The 15,592-nt window shown below is 43.9% G+C and overlaps 2 protein-coding genes across 2 annotated transcripts in view; both read left to right on the top strand.

Annotated features, from left to right (window-relative positions):
* Positions 1–3,613, top strand: part of LOC115404702 (interferon-induced protein 44-like) — a 52,407-nt gene extending 48,794 nt beyond the window's left edge. The window contains exons 9-10 of the mRNA XM_030114096.1: positions 3,338–3,490; positions 3,578–3,613. Coding sequence (XP_029969956.1) covers positions 3,338–3,490; positions 3,578–3,613 — 189 coding nt within the window. The remainder of the gene's footprint in view (positions 1–3,337; positions 3,491–3,577) is intronic.
* A 162-nt stretch (positions 3,614–3,775) lies between these two features.
* Positions 3,776–15,323, top strand: LOC115403886 (interferon-induced protein 44-like). The gene is made up of 3 exons (XM_030112924.1): positions 3,776–3,833; positions 14,739–14,839; positions 14,984–15,323. The coding sequence occupies exons 1-3, from the start codon at positions 3,776–3,778 to the stop codon at positions 15,140–15,142; spliced, it is 318 nt and encodes a 105-aa protein (XP_029968784.1). The 3' UTR covers positions 15,143–15,323.
* The last annotated feature ends 269 nt before the right edge of the window (positions 15,324–15,592 follow it).

The raw sequence follows: 15,592 nt of genomic DNA, 5'->3' as shown, positions 1-15,592 counted from the left end.
AGAGGCCTTGTCTCAGAAAAACTACCATTAAACAATACGGTATAATCTCTATTAATAAGGTAACTTTTAATCCATAGAATTGCAGAGTTTTTAAAACCATAACAACTTAGCTTTTCCAAAATTAAATCATGATCAAGTAAGTCAAATGCTGCACTCAGATCTAGCAATACAGTCCCAATTAATTTCCCTTTATCAATATCATTTGACTAATCATCAGTCATCTGAGCTAAGGCAGTCATTGTGGAGTGCCCTTTCTTATAAGCATGTTGATATGGTGAATTCAAACCATTTTTACAAAAATAATAAGTGATTTGATCATAAACTATCCTTTCCATAATTTTACTCAAAATGGGCAAAATACTAACAGGCCTACTGTTTTTCCCAGAAAAGGGTTCTTTAGTGTTTTTCGGAATAGGAACAATTTTAGCTGTTTTCCATTTGACAGGGCATTTACATTTTTCTAAACTTAGATTAATAATGTGACACACAGGCATCGAAATTACATCAACTACTAATTTCAATAACTGTACATCAAGTTCATCAATCCCTGGAGGTTTTACTTTCATTACTTGCAACACATTTTCCACTGTAGTTACAGTTACTTTATCAAAAGCAAATGCACCGATTTCCCATTCATAATGTTATTTTTAATTGTTCTACATGATAAATCACCTTTAGTCTTTGAAATCAGGTTTTTCCTTAAATTCTGGATTTTATTTTTAAAATAATCACTTAAATGATCAGCTATATCAAAGGTTTAGTCAAGAATGAATCACCTACTTCCAAGTATGTTGGTGTAAATTTACATTTCTTCCAGTTAATTCATTTAGAGTATTCCATGTTTATTACTGTCTGCTTTTGCCTCCTTAAATTTAGTTTCATAATAATCCCTCTTTTTTGTTCGATTTAATTTGGTAACATAATTCCTTAATTGTCTGTACCTTTCCCATAATGCATTGTCATCTGATGAGATCGCCTCTGTCTTTACTTTCTCTCTTTGTTTAATATATTCTTTGAGTTCTAAATCTAACCATGGGGATGCAATATTTCTCACCGTCATTCGCCTTAATGGGGCATGTTTATCAATAATTGGCATTATAAAATTTGTGAAAACCTCCAAAGCTGTATCAGGATCATCTTCCAGTAACACTTGTGACCAATCAACATTTCTAATGTCAGCACAAAAACTAGCTTCACTAAATTGTTTAAAAATGCGTTTTATAATTATCTTCTGTCCAGATTTTGGTACTTTAGTTTTTCTGTTGATTGCAATTAAAGTATGATCACTGAAACCAACATCAGTTGAAATTGCTTTTGAACATGAATCTATTGCATTGATGAAAAGCAAATCAATACATGTAGTGGTTTTTGTCCCGTCAGACTTATAGGTGACTCTTGTTGGTTTTGTAACTACTTGTGACAAATTGCAAGTATCTGTCATAGCCCGCAACTTATTTTTTTAAAGAGCAGTTGTTCAAGCTCCAATCAATATTTAGGTCACCTAAAAATAGATCTCATTATTTATATTACATACTTTGTCCAACATGCCACAGATCCGATCTAAACAGACTACAGGTGCATTGGGTGGCCTATAGCAACAACCAATCAGGATGGACTTAATGTGTGGTAACTGCACTTCCAACCACAGCGCTTCAACACCAATGCAACCAAGGTCGAGTCTAGTTTTAACTGGTATTTGATCCTGTACATAAAAAGCCACTCCACCACCATTTATATTACTGTCACATCTGTACATCAGGTATCCATTTACATGCAAAATTGAGTTGTCTATCGTTGCATTCAAATGTGTTTCAGGTATGGAAAGACTTTTGAATATATTGAAAACTTAAAATGTATTCATTCATTTTGTTATTACCATGGACCGTTCAACCGTTCCCCTTGTGTGTGGGACACAAAGGATCCTGACAGACAGTATGTGCGTTCGACGTGAGAAAGCCAGAGGCAGACTTTTAAGACTTTTGAGCCGCCCCGCCCAGATTACGTAGGACCTACGTAGGGCATCGAAAACTCGCGAGACCCAAACGAGATCGGTCCCAGAGGAGCCGCTGTGAGCTGCTCCAGAGCAACTCACCGCTACCTGGCCCACCTCTGGTTCATACAGGCAGGGGATTGGACCCCAGCCCACTCCTCATCAGTTTGATGACAACACGCTTTATTTGCATAAATAAACACCCAGTCCCGGCTAGAGCCCAGTGTGTGTGTGTGTGTGGTGTGTGTGTGTGTGTGTGTGTGTGAGTGTGTGTGTGTGGTGTGTACGTGCTTGCTAGCGTCAGAATGTGAGTGTGTGTATGTGTGTGCGTGCGTGTGTGTGTGTGTGTGTGTGTGTGGTGTGTGTGTGTGTGTGTGTGTGTGTGTGTGTGTGTGTGTGTGTGTGCATGCGTGCGTGTGTGTCAGTGTGAGTGAGTGGGTGTGAGTGTTGGGTTGGGGTCGGGGGGAGTGAGGTGGGAGAAGACAGGGTGGGAGGGGTGGGTCGGGGTGGACGGGAGGGGGGGGGGGGGGGGGGGTGATGCCCTGGATCTCGGGGTGCGTGGCCGGAGCGCTGGGGGGTGTACTGGCCTGGGTTGGGTAGCCGCCCGTGTGGGCCGGTTCTCCCGGGTGGGTCATGGCCCTCCGCCTGTGTGGGGGGTTGGCTCTTGGGCTCTTGGGCCTTGGGCTCTCGGCTCTGCCCGCCCCGGGCGTCCGGCGCCCGGGGTGGACCGGCTCCTGCCGGTCGTGGCTCTGCGGGGCCCGGGCCCCGGGACCGCTGGAGTCCCCGACCGGGGCTTTCCTCTGCCCCATTTCTGAACCGGAGCGTGGGCGTCTGCCTGGGGGAGCGGCTTGGATCCAGGCTCTGTGATGACCGCAGGCTGTCTGGGCTCTAAGGGCCTCTCTGGCCTGCTTCTGGCCTTCTCCGGGGTCAGAGGTCATATATGCATGATCACTATCACCATCATATTTGCATGATCATGCTGATCTTAATCACTCTTCATATACTCGGTTACCTCGTCTTCTTGTGGTGGTAATGGTGATCTGTATTAGCCCTCTCTTGATGCACGCCCGAGTTTACTACTCGGTTGTAGGGTTGTCCGAGTTGGAGGCAGACTTATAACTCCGCCCCACGGCTGCGCCCTCTACTTCATCTAGCTCCGTCTACCTCTGGATTTGCCATCGTGAACGCACCTAGTGTCTTTACCTGGAGGAGAGCACTTCTACTGATTACAGAAAACATAACAAAAGAAAAGAAAAGTTACACAGAGAAAAACTAGTGTGGAAGTGAGAAGCTGACCTGAGAACAGATGGTGACATTGTCTTGACATTATGACTTTTAACTTTGCAGCACAAAATGTATAAAATCCAGAAAGAAAAGCGTGGATCCTTTTATCCATTCATCTTCAGTGACACCATGGGCATTGAGAAGAGCGACAAGGGAGGGGTACATATCAAAGACATCAAACTGATCTTAAAAGGAAAGATCAAAGAAGGATACACGGTAAGACAACTGCTTGAATTTGCCTCAGACTTTATTTAATAAACAGTCAGCACAGTTCTGCCATAAATGTTTGAAATTCTGACCAAGAATGCCATAAAAATACAAATTATTCAAATAACCTGAAGAACTGCAGGAATAAATGGGATATAACATGTTTTTGTTGTTGTTTCAGTTCAACCCTGTTTCTTCCTTGTCAGAGGGTGACCGCTTCTACAAAAAAAAAACAACTAAAAATGATAAAGTTAGTGTTCTGGTTTGTGTTGTTCCTGCAACACACCAACAATAATGGATGATAAAGTAATTCAGAAGATACGGGACGTCAGAGAAGCAGCCAGTGAGTTAGGTAAGAGTTGATGTATATATTTAGGAAAAGATAAACTGATTTAGCGCTTTTCCAACTCTTGAGCAGCCCCTAAAGGCCCGGTCACACCGCCCAAACTTTGCTGGAGCGTTCCTGGAATGGTGGAAAAAATTAATCACCACTCGTAACCGTTCACCTCCGTTTAACAGATTAAAGCAACGCCGTAAACGCTCGGCCACCGCTGATGTTTCTGGAGGGGCCCTCCTACCGCTCCGAAAGTTTTGAGCTGCACAAATATTGCGAGCAGTGAGGAGTGGGAATTTTCCACCCCGGCAACATTCACCCCGGCTCCACCAACGTCCAGTCAAAGTTTGGCACCGCCAGACGCTGTCTGGCGTTGAAGCAGCGATTCATGGCGGCGATGAACTTTTGTTAAATCTTCTGCAGCGGTAGCTCCTCTCGCTGCCCGGGAACTTCCTCCGGTAGCTCCATCCACCATAGACATGTCTGCCTGGTACACTCAACATACTGGAGAATAAATTCACATGGAGACATGCTGCCTTCTGCTTGATGCAGCGCTCACTTCCAGCAGAGGAGGTGCCACTCCTCTTTTATTTTTCAGCGACACAATGGAACGAGAACTAATCAACACATCTGTACAAAGATGTCTATTGTAACACAATGACAGATATCGCACTCCAACACCCCCTCAATACGGTCATGTTTCTCAAATATAACATTACATGCCAAACATGTATGAACAGAACTTTTCAATCTTTGCCCTTGTAGCAGACTTTGTGAACACGCCTGCCACCATGTTTTCTGTTGGACAGTATTCCAGGACCATGTCACCGTGCAGCACATTTGACCTGATGAAGTGGTACTTGATGTCCACATGTTTGCTCCTCTGGTGATTCACAGGATTTTTCGCCAGACGTATTGTCCCTTGGTTGTCCTCGAAGATCTTTGCTGGTGTGACTTGGAAACTGTTGCCCATGTCCTTCAGCAACTGTGTGAGGTAGAGAGCTTCTTGGATTGAACCAGCCAATGCCATGTACTCTTCCTCACACATTGACAGTGCCACAGTTTGCTGCTTTCTGGTTTTCCATGTAACAATAGCACCATCCTTGCACAGGCTGAAACAGTAGCCTGTAGTGCTCTTTCTGTCATCTGTGTCATTCGCCCAGTCGGCATCAGAATAACCCATCAGTTCCAGCTCGGTGTTATTTTTCTTATAACACAGCTCAAAATCTTTGGTTCCCTGTAAGTACCATGTTTCACAGCTGTCATATGCTTTCCTCTTGGATCTGACATATATCGAGACAGTTTACTCACAATCCAGCTTATATCTGGTCTGGTACAGATCACGATGTAGATAAGGCTGCCAACCATTTCCCTGTACTTTCTTTGATCAGTTTGGACTCGTTCTGGAGTGAAATCACGTTTTGCTTCACTAGGTGTCACTCTACTCTTACATTCAGACATGCCAAATACTTCCAGGATCTTGTTAATGTACCTGGTTTGGTTCATTTTGACAGTATCTGCTTTGGGGTTCACAGCATTAAGGTTCTTCTGGCTCACATGGGCCGCACCAATAATGTTGTGATTTCAACTTATTAATGATTATCAACGATAACTATTAATGAAAGAATTTTGGATCTGATGTCATCAGAAAACCTCGGGGCACCACCTGCATTTCGTAGGAAAAGATAGCCAATTTTTTGTAATCAGTCTCATAAACTTGGTTAAACTATCAATTTGGAATTTGGATTCATAATTTGATTATTAACAAATTACAATTTTAACAGGAAACCTGAAGGGTTCTGGAGTTCTTGGACGAAGAGGATCGACATTCCATTCATAACTGTGAAACACCAACGACACAAATGATTCCAAAGATTATATTTATTAACAATAAAGCAAAACCAAACACAATTCTATCTACATGTCTATACAAGTCGTGTGTGTGTGTGTGTGTGTGTGTGTGTGTGTGTGTGTGTGTTGTGTGTGTGTGTGTGTGTGTGGTGTGTGTGTGTCAGAGAGAGAGAGAGGGAGAGAGATGGTTTGTGAGATGGAGATGGAATGGAGGACTCAGGGAGGGAACTACAGATAAAAATGGCGGCCAGCCGAAAGACTACAGTTAAAATGGCGGATCAGAGGGATGTGCTTGGCACATGTGCTCAGTAACAAAGGAGAGCTTGGGAGGGGTGAGCCCTGTTTTCTCTCCCAAGTGCAACTTTGTAAAAGCCAATTCAAAGGAGTCTACATGATCCGAGTTGTCCATCACCTCAGACCAGGTGGACAATGTTGGATTAACCAGGTGATGTTTTGGTGTGATGCTGGAGGTTTAAGCACACATCACAAACACATCATGAAAGCAAACAGTTCTACGCTTGGCAAGACCTGTCTATGCTAAAGCCCAGATAGTTACCACGTTCCATTGTCTTGGAGGAAGAGTCGCTCGGTGCTAGCCAGCGGCTCGGTGCTAGCCAGGTGGTTGCCTCTTTGTCTTCGGTTAGCAAGTCCCTGCTACGTTGTCTGTGGCTGTGCAGCGGGAGGAAGGTGGAGGTGTTGAAGGGTCGAAGAACCATTCCTGCCGTGGTTCTTCCGCGGTGTCCTTGGCATGGGCTGGAGGAGTGGATCCTGGCCTGGGTGGCAGTCAGACGCTGGACTGGAGGAGTGGATCCTGGGCCTGGGTGGCAGTCAGACGCTGGACTGGAGGAGTGGATCCTGGGCCTGGGTGGCAGTCAGACGCTGGGGCTGACTGGTGCTGGCTTGGTCGGTCAGTCTGCCATGTGCTTATGGTGGAGGCCGAAGATCCTGCTTCAAGCTGAAAGAACTGGTTGCTTCGCCTGTGGGAGTCTTAAGAACAGTTCGTGAGAGCAGAGGCCGTGTACCTCTTCCTGTTCTGGTGGTCCTTTGTGGGGAAGCCTGGACGCTGGATGCCAGGGTCCTCTCTGGGTTAGGCCCTGGTCTGAGGGCCTATCCTTCCTTGTTAACCGTTAGCAGTGCTGGCTAGCTGACTATGGGACCAGGGAAGGTCCCTACCTGCCTCCTCGGAGGTCGGGGAGAAGTCTGCTGGAGAACCTTCCTCTTCGAAGGTTTCGGTCCTACTCATGAAGTGGGGGCCGGGGGAAGCACTGGGTGGGCGGTTTCTGTGAAACCTGACCAATCACAGTTCATCACTCCTCTCAGAGGTGGGCTTTGAAGCTTGGCTGGAATTCAAATGACTCCCCCTCCATGAGGGTTGGTGGGGGAGGACTGGTCTCCCCCTGCTGTATGCGTGCACACACACAGCAGTCATGGCGAATGAACAGCTTCATGGTGATACCCGCGATCCCCAACACTGCCATTTGGTTTGAACTCACATCCCAATGAGAAGTGGGAGAGCTGTCCCAGGTCTTCATTTTGAAATGACTTTTCAAACTCTTCTTGACCTCCTTCAGGGATTCCTCATTGTTTGCAGCCACAACTATATCATCCACCCTTACCAACAAAATCACTTTGTCTGACAGTTTGGTGCAGATACAGTTATCTGTTTGGCTTTGCACAAAAAATCATTTTCAAGCAAGAAATCATGAAGCATCATGTTCCGTTTCTTCCAGATTTTTTCAAACCTTAAATTGATTTGTTCAGCCTTACACAGCAACTTTCCCATTCTCTGACTTCATTTGAAAACCTTCTGGCTGTTCCATGTATATCTCAAAGTCAGTGGGTGCATGTAGGTATGCGGCCTTAACATCCATCTGATGTAACTTCAAGTCATGCTGAGCTGCTAGTTGCATCAGTACACGTAGTGACGTCAAGTTAGCAGTCGGAGAAAATGTTTCAGAGTAATCTAGTCCTTCAACCTGTGTGTAACCCTTTGCTACATATCTAGCCTTGTATGTTTCATTTCCTTTCTCATCCTCTTTGAGAGCAAAAACCCACCTTTCCCCCACTATTTGTCTACCCTCTGGTAACGGTACAATAGCAAGGTGTCATTTTCTCTGAATGAAACCATTTCTTCTTCATTGCTTTTCTCCACTTATCTGCTTTAACTGAGTTATGGCCTCTTCATATGCCTGCGGTAACCCCACTGTTGCTTGATAACAGTAGTCAATGGTTAGTTCGTTACTCTGGATTGCACATCCAAGTCATCCAAGTACTTTGGTCTCTTTTTATTTCTGTCTGACATGCGAGTAGTTTGTTTGTCAGTACCTTGGTCTGACTCTTGGTTGTTGTCAGTGTCTGTCTGTTCAGTTTGTGGATGAAACACTTCAGCTGGTGTCGTTACCCACTCAGTGAAGTAGTCCCTCATTTGTCCCATGCCAGTCTGTGTGTGACTCTCCGTCACTTCTTTTGTGATGAAGTGCACCAGTCTGTGTTTCTGCACTTTGTTGGTCTCTGGGAAAAACACCAAATTTGCTGGAGAATGCTGATCAAAACCAACAAAAATTCCCTTTGTGCCCTTTGGATCCAACTTCTTCTTGTTTTGCTCATACACAATGCACTCTGAACCAAACTTTCTCATTTTGGACAGATCCGGCCTCTTACCGGTGAATAGGAAGTATGGTGTCTCCCCGGTTCTTTTACAGTAGCACCTGCTCTTGATAACTGTAGCCATCCTGGCTGCATATGGCCACAACTCCTTGGGCAATCCTGACTCCATCAGCATGCATCTAACCATTTCGAACAGTGTGCACCAGTTCCTCTCCGCTGTCCCATTTTGATGGGGGGAGTATGGAGCTGACCTCTCATGTCTTATGGCATTTTCTCGCAGAAGTGACTGGTACTCTTCTGAAACAAACTCTGTCCCATTGTCGGATCTGAGACGTTTTACTTTACCATAAGGTTCTATGTCTGCAAGAAACTGCTTTGTAGCTTCAACTGCTTTGTTTTTGTTTCTCAGAAAGTACACATAAACAGCACCAGAAAAATCATCAGTGAAAGTGATGGCATATTTGTACCCCTCAAATGACTCTGGAGCTATCAGACCTCCCAGGTCTGTGTGCACCAGCTCTAATGGAGTTTTAGCTCTCTGGTCTGCGTCACATGCACCGAAAATGGATTATAGGGCCAATAGAAACCCTTTTTAACTGTATTTCAGACATCAAGTCATGGATGGCAGTGAATTTCTACAGTTCAACCAGGACAAGACTGAGGTTTGCGTTGACAGCACTTTGCGTTGTTTTTATTAATATGAAAAGTGCTATATAAATAAAATCTGATTTGATTTGATTATATACATCTGTCAGGCCTTTTAAGACCATCGCCACCAGAAGTGCATCACTGCGTCTCTTCCTGCTCTGTTTAAGGCTGCAACTATCTTCTCAACTCTGGTCAAGTAGTCAACAAGCTCTTCACCATCAGCCATCTGCACATTGGTTAAATCTGTATATAAGCCAACAATCCGTGGTTTTTCTTCAGACTCAAAATGGCACTTAGTATTTCCAGACTTTTCTTCCCATCATCTGGCGCTTCATACAGGATTAGCATTAGCGTCTTGTCATCTAAGCAACCACACAGTTCCACATATGCAAGTTCGTTCTCCTACCGATCTCCACAGCATCGACCTCACGTGCATCGCCCTAGGATTGTTTTTGAGGCCTATGGTTTTCAGGTAGGCCAAGAATCTTGATTCCCATATGTGGTATCTGGCTTCATCTCCATCGAACCGCGGCGGGGCCGCGTCCATGTACATACGCACTTGCAGCATGTCTGGGCCCATAACCTGTTAAATCTTCTGCAGCGGTAGTTCCTCTCGCTGCCCGGGAACTTCCTCCGGTTGCTCCATCCGCCGTAGACATGTCTGCCTCGTACACTCAAACATACTGGAGAATAAATTCACACGGAGACATGCTGCCTTCTGCTTGATGCAGCGCACTCACTCGCGCTCACTTCTACCAGAGGAGGTGCCACTCCTCTTTTATTTTTCAGCGACAAAACGGAAACGAGAACCAATCAACACATCCGTACAAAGATTGTCTATTGTAACACAATGACAGATATCGCACTCCAACAACTTTGGTTTGGCGTTGGTATAGAGGTGTTGGAGCAGGACCAGAATTTGGCTAGAAATATGGGGAGAAATGGACCAGGAGCTCATTTGGAATCGAGCTGCCGTTGAGTTCAGACCTCATCTATATCTATATTTGCAGTGTTTTTGCACAGGAGCACACCAACAGGTGTTTTTCTGTAATCTAATGTGTTAGAAATTAAGATAAATAAACAAAATATTAGTCACGAGGATCAGCAAACCTTTTAATGCCTCATGTCTGCTTTTAATGCCTCAAATCAGGTTTTAAAATTTAACTTTTTACAGTGCGCATTTGTGCAGCGTCACCTCTCACTCACACTCCGCGCACTCGTTTCCCTGATAAACACGCACACACACACCAACACACACAAAATAGTTGTATTAACAGTATTATCAGTCAATAATAATCAAGAACATATTAAAATGAGTAAATATTTACTGTTGTGTGTACATTTCATTGACTAAATAGCACTACAACACGTTCTTTTGTTTAGAATCAGCTACTTATCTCAAGTAATTGACTCTGCTTTTTTCTCACTCCGCCTCGCAGCGGCACAGCTCTTTAAACAGCCAGACGCTGAGCGTCCATGCGGAAGCGAGAGCGGGTTGTTCCGCTGCAGTGAAACTGGGCGCTCATGGATAAAATGCTGGGCTGGTCCCGCCCATCAGACTACGGAGCTTCAATGGGGTCTATGGCGCAGTGGGGCCTGGACGCTGAGCTTCTGCATGCTGATTGGATGATCGTCTGAAGTGATTGACAGCAAAATGAGCAAATCAGTGATCTTGAAGTAAAAAAAAAGCACCAAAGCGCTTCTGAAGTTTTTCATTCTGTTGTTCTGAGTTGATCCGGAGGCTTTACTGATCCTCGGTGATTTTGTGTTTGTCAAAAACGACTAGCGTTGTGTTTAGAGACTCGTTTAGGTCACTCTGTGCTTTCTGTCCTCGACCAGCAGCTGTGGAGCTTCTCCCCGTCTCTCATTCTCACACTCAGGCTGTCACACAGCTCTGTAGCCTCTAAGGGTGTGAAAAATAATCGATATTAATAGATGCATCGATGCGCACGTGCGCGACGCGAGTGCATCGGCTCATTCACTGAGTATCGATGCAATTGACGGGTGAAATCTAGATTCATCTTGATGCGGGCGGGTATCAATAAAATCCGATGCAAGCGCCGTTTTGTTCATTGTAAACTTTACCCCATCTGTGTTCCCCAGGTGCAGTGAATGCACCATCATTATATCGACGGAAGCCGTGAGGCACATACAATGAATGTTCGCGTGAGCAGCGCGAGGAAGATTCTGTATTTAATGCACCCGCAACGTTTAAATCATATGTTTGGAAACACTACGGATTCGCAAAGAAAGACGGAAAGAAGCCGCACGACAAACATGCAGACCAATTAACCACATCACCAACAAGTGTACCGCCGCCTCCCCGTCTAGTTCCTCGTCGGACACCGGAGATCTTCAGCTAATCACCAACTGATCTTCCTGAAAAAAACCTGAAGCAGCGCCATCTGAAATGCATCACAAAGTGAGGTGTGGTATTTGCAGAAAGATCTGTTTTCTTGTTCTTTTCTTTTTTAATTCTTACGGATATTTCACACTCGGTGAGGGTCGTCTGTGTTTACACTACAGCAGCAGCTGTGAGCCTCAGATGCCAAATTGTTTACATTTTCTTTGCACAAAACCCAAGTTGGTTTACACTTTCTGCTCCTCACTGCTGTATTAGCCTCCCTCCTAGTGTGTTTATATTAGCAGGATGTTTTGGAGACAGGAATATGAACAAACATTGATTGCACTGCTGAAAGTGTCACTTGAAGTTACTCATTGAGAGTGTTTTTTAAGATGGCAAAAACACCACTTTTGTTGAATTTACTGCTAAGTGTCTATGAGGGAGAAATCCAAATCCTTTTGCAGTACCATACTGAATTCCATCTTTTTTAAACTTTTTTTTTTCTCTTTGGTCATTTCCATTATGTTGAATCGCATTGCATCGCAACAAATTGCATCATATTGTATCAGATCACATTGATTTGAACTAAATGATTATCCATCGCATCGCATCGCATCGTGAAGAGGGTGAATCGTATCGCACCGTATCGCGCCAGAAAATTCCATGTATCGTTAAAGTATCGCATCACTGGCAGTGAATCGAGATGCGTATCGAATGGTCCTCAGTGCTGAGATTCACACCCCTAGTAGCCTCGCGCAGCAGCTCCAGCTAGCTGCACACAATGGCAGACAGTGTGAATGTTGTGGACCAGATTTTGGCGAAGCCATTTGATATTCTTCCTTACGAAGAGAAAATTGGTGTTAAACTGCAGAACAGATCAACTCCCTAAGACTGAGCTGGTGCCAAAAGGTGGGGAAAAGTACCAGGTTTTTTCAGCTGTCCTGGTCTGACCAGGTGAGCTGCTGACTGAAGTGCTGTAACCAATAAATATCCTGCTGGCCATGCCTCTGGATGAAACCATCTCAGGGAGGTGTTGTCTGGTCACAAGTGGGCTTTGAGGATCTGTCTAACTTTGACAGGGCATACAAAAGGCATGACAGCTAATAGAATTTACATACAAAAAACAGACACATATTACAATGTATGCTAAAAATGAGCTTCCGCTCTTTGGAAGACCAGCAGCCGCCACTGTTTCCGTCCTTACCCTGCTCATTTGATTCTGGGACTGCAGGCTCCACAGGACAAAGGTATTCATTCAGAAAATATGTTTGTTCGAAAATTAATTTTTGGAAACGAGAAATACATGGTTTGCTGTACTTTGATGGAGGATATAATATTTTACCTGAATCTGTAATTGGCACCTCCAGAGACGCTGGGCCAGTGCTCCTGCTGTCAACTACCGTGTTTACTGTTGTGTTGAGATGTGTTGCATTAGTTTATTTATTTTTTACACCATTTATGTTATTATTATTTAGTTGTAAACTGACAGCAGCCTACAGTAATTCTCTATACCTGGAGGTGACGCCACTCCAGGTTCTGCCTGGACTGTACAGCAGCTGGAGGTCGGTCGGGCATTTTTGGGGCAGCAGGATTACACTTTTGTTCGCTGTTTGGCCCGTGGCTGTTCTGACTCTGATTCAGAACGTTCCTCCTCTTCACTCCAGTCAAGATTGCTGATGTCCGACACGTCTCCGCCATCCTACTCCCCCTCACTGACCTCCTGTATCATTGCTAAAACTTCTTCCACCTTATATCTCTTCATTATGCCTCTTTTTATTGTCTTTCTTTTGGGATTTGTTTGATATTTTTGGCCGTGTGTCTGACTGTCTGCTGTCAGAGCTCGCTCCCTGTTCAGATGCGGGCATATGAACCAAAACAAATCAATCGCAGAAAAAAAGCAACGCAAAGTGTGTCTTCTTTATCTTTTGGAGGTATAAATGCTTTGTAATATTATGTGTGTCATTGTTAGGACCTTATTTGCTTCAGAAAAACATACAAGACACATATTTAGGAAAGTCAAAGAACTAGAGGACAGGGGAATTATTTTTAATAGATTTATTTGAATTATAAAAACCCAAACGGTCTGTCAGACCATCTTGGCTGTTCAAGTGTTAATGATCTTCTTGGAGGCTGCTGCCTTTCCTTCTCCAGCTCCTCTTCTTTTGTCCATGTCGCATGATGAACTTAAACTATCGACTTCTATCAAAAATCTATCAGAACTTGTATCAAAACGATCCGTTCCGCTCCGTAGTCACAAGCGGTATGCCGCTAAACCAACTTTATATCCCCGCTGAGCCAACGCCCGCATGCGCAGAACGCCGCTATACCAATGCTTGCGTCACCGTTAAACCAACGCTCTCTACCGCTCTCTTCCGCAAAACCAATGCTAAAGCAACGCCGGCTTCAGCGGTGCACCACTAAGTCAACACCCGTGTTTCGATTTTTTTTCCCATTTTGTGCGCAGTGACGAGCGTTTGGCCCCCTCCCTACCTACGTTCAAGGAACACTCCAGCAAAGTTCAGGCGGTGTGACGAGCCTTAAAGCCCTTTACAATGTTCATGTAATGTTTTTGAAATACCATTGTGCCTCATCCCACATCAGGTTCTTCAGTACTGTGTTCATGCTTGACCAGTGTAATTTCAGACTACAGCTTGTGTTCTCCTGATATTCAGATTATTCACTGTTTAAATAGTTCCACACTTAATAGTCACCATCTTGGCTAAACCATGGAAAGTTAAGCATCTGCATTTGTTATGGAGCAAAAAAACTCATAATAATTGTAATGTGCATCGAGGATATGTTCGTCTGTCCAGAAGCTGCCTCTTTATCACATGAAAAACATGACTGGAGGCTGGTTGGGGCTGGCAGGATGAGAGACTCTGCAAAAATTCTGCTGCTGTGGTTGAGGAGAGATGCATTACATGGAAAACAAAACACTTGCAGCTTCATGTGTCGTGTCTATTCCTCTGCATTATGTTCTTTACATTGCAATAACCTTTGTTCTACCAGCATATCAAACATGAATTCAGCTGCAAACACAAATGGTTCCTACTTTTCTGCTTCCACATGGAAGGTTTGACCTGCAAACTTGTTTACACCAAGATATTCTGCACCACAAAGACTGAAACATGGACTAGTCCTCTTCATGACAGTCACTCAGTTTATTATCAGCTCATTTCCTTCAAAATACTGTTGAGTTTCAAGATGTAGATCAGACACTGGACCTTGATCCAAATGTCTTTCCTCTCATGAAGCCTCCTTGTTGAAAGCAGAGGTAACATACGAACTGAGGATGAGATATCTTCCACAATACAAAACACTTGAAGGAGCTTAGCCATCTTTCATTAAAAATAAAGACTCAGTGAACACTGGGAAGAGTTTGAAACAGTTTACAGGAGAAACTTCTGAATTTCAAACACTCGGATAAATTCTGAGATAAACTAATTGCCATGGTTTCTGCTCTTTCTTGGCAGGAATCCCACAAATTGTTGTTCTCACCAAAATCGATGAAGCCTGTCCTGAAGTCAACAAAGACCTGAAGAATGTCTACAAGAGCAAGCACATCAAACAGCAGGTATGGTGAGATTTCATGAGCTGGTGACGATCAATGCAGCATCAGATCTGCACAGAGGGGACGACCATGATTATAGTCAGTAAAGTAAATTAAAATAATCTGACCGTGATAATCTTTAAACTGTTCTTTTTGGTTCAAACTTAGATGGAAGCAGTGAGTGCTGCGGTGGGGATTCCAATGAACTGCATCTTCCCAGTGAAGAACTACAGCTCAGAAATCGAAACAAACGATGAGATGGATTCACTGATACTGAGCGCAATGAGAAAGATCATTGACTACGGAGAAGACTTCCTGAATGAATAGTCTGCTTCAGATGACGATGGCATTTAGGAAATCACCCTCAATCACAACATGGAACATGATTGAAAACAGTGATAATGAAAAATTTGAAATTTAACACCTGAAAACAGAACTAAAATGTTATCAATGTCAGCAGTATCACAATTCACTGAGTTCTATATGAATGTTCATGAATGAAGTTAAACAGGCAGTATGTTGTGAGCTTTCTGTTCTTCAGAGGTCAGACCAAAACGCTAGGATTTGTGCACTGCCCCCTTTATAACTTTGGTGTCGTCGTTGGACGGGTTTCTTTGGATGTGTTTGTTTGGTTATGAATTAACATTTCTCTCCATATATTAGACAGATTATTATTGCTGCACAATTGAATTTCAGTTCATTCAAAATTCATGAATAAATGAATGAATGAATTAAACTTTATTATCCCACATGGGGAAATTTGCCTTGGGCATAGTA

This window comes from Salarias fasciatus, chromosome 17 (assembly GCF_902148845.1).
Source record: "Salarias fasciatus chromosome 17, fSalaFa1.1, whole genome shotgun sequence".
In the NCBI taxonomy this organism is placed as follows: Eukaryota; Metazoa; Chordata; class Actinopteri; order Blenniiformes; family Blenniidae; genus Salarias; species Salarias fasciatus.
Note: the sequence above shows the minus strand (reverse complement) of the source record. Positions and strands in the feature narration are given on the sequence as shown.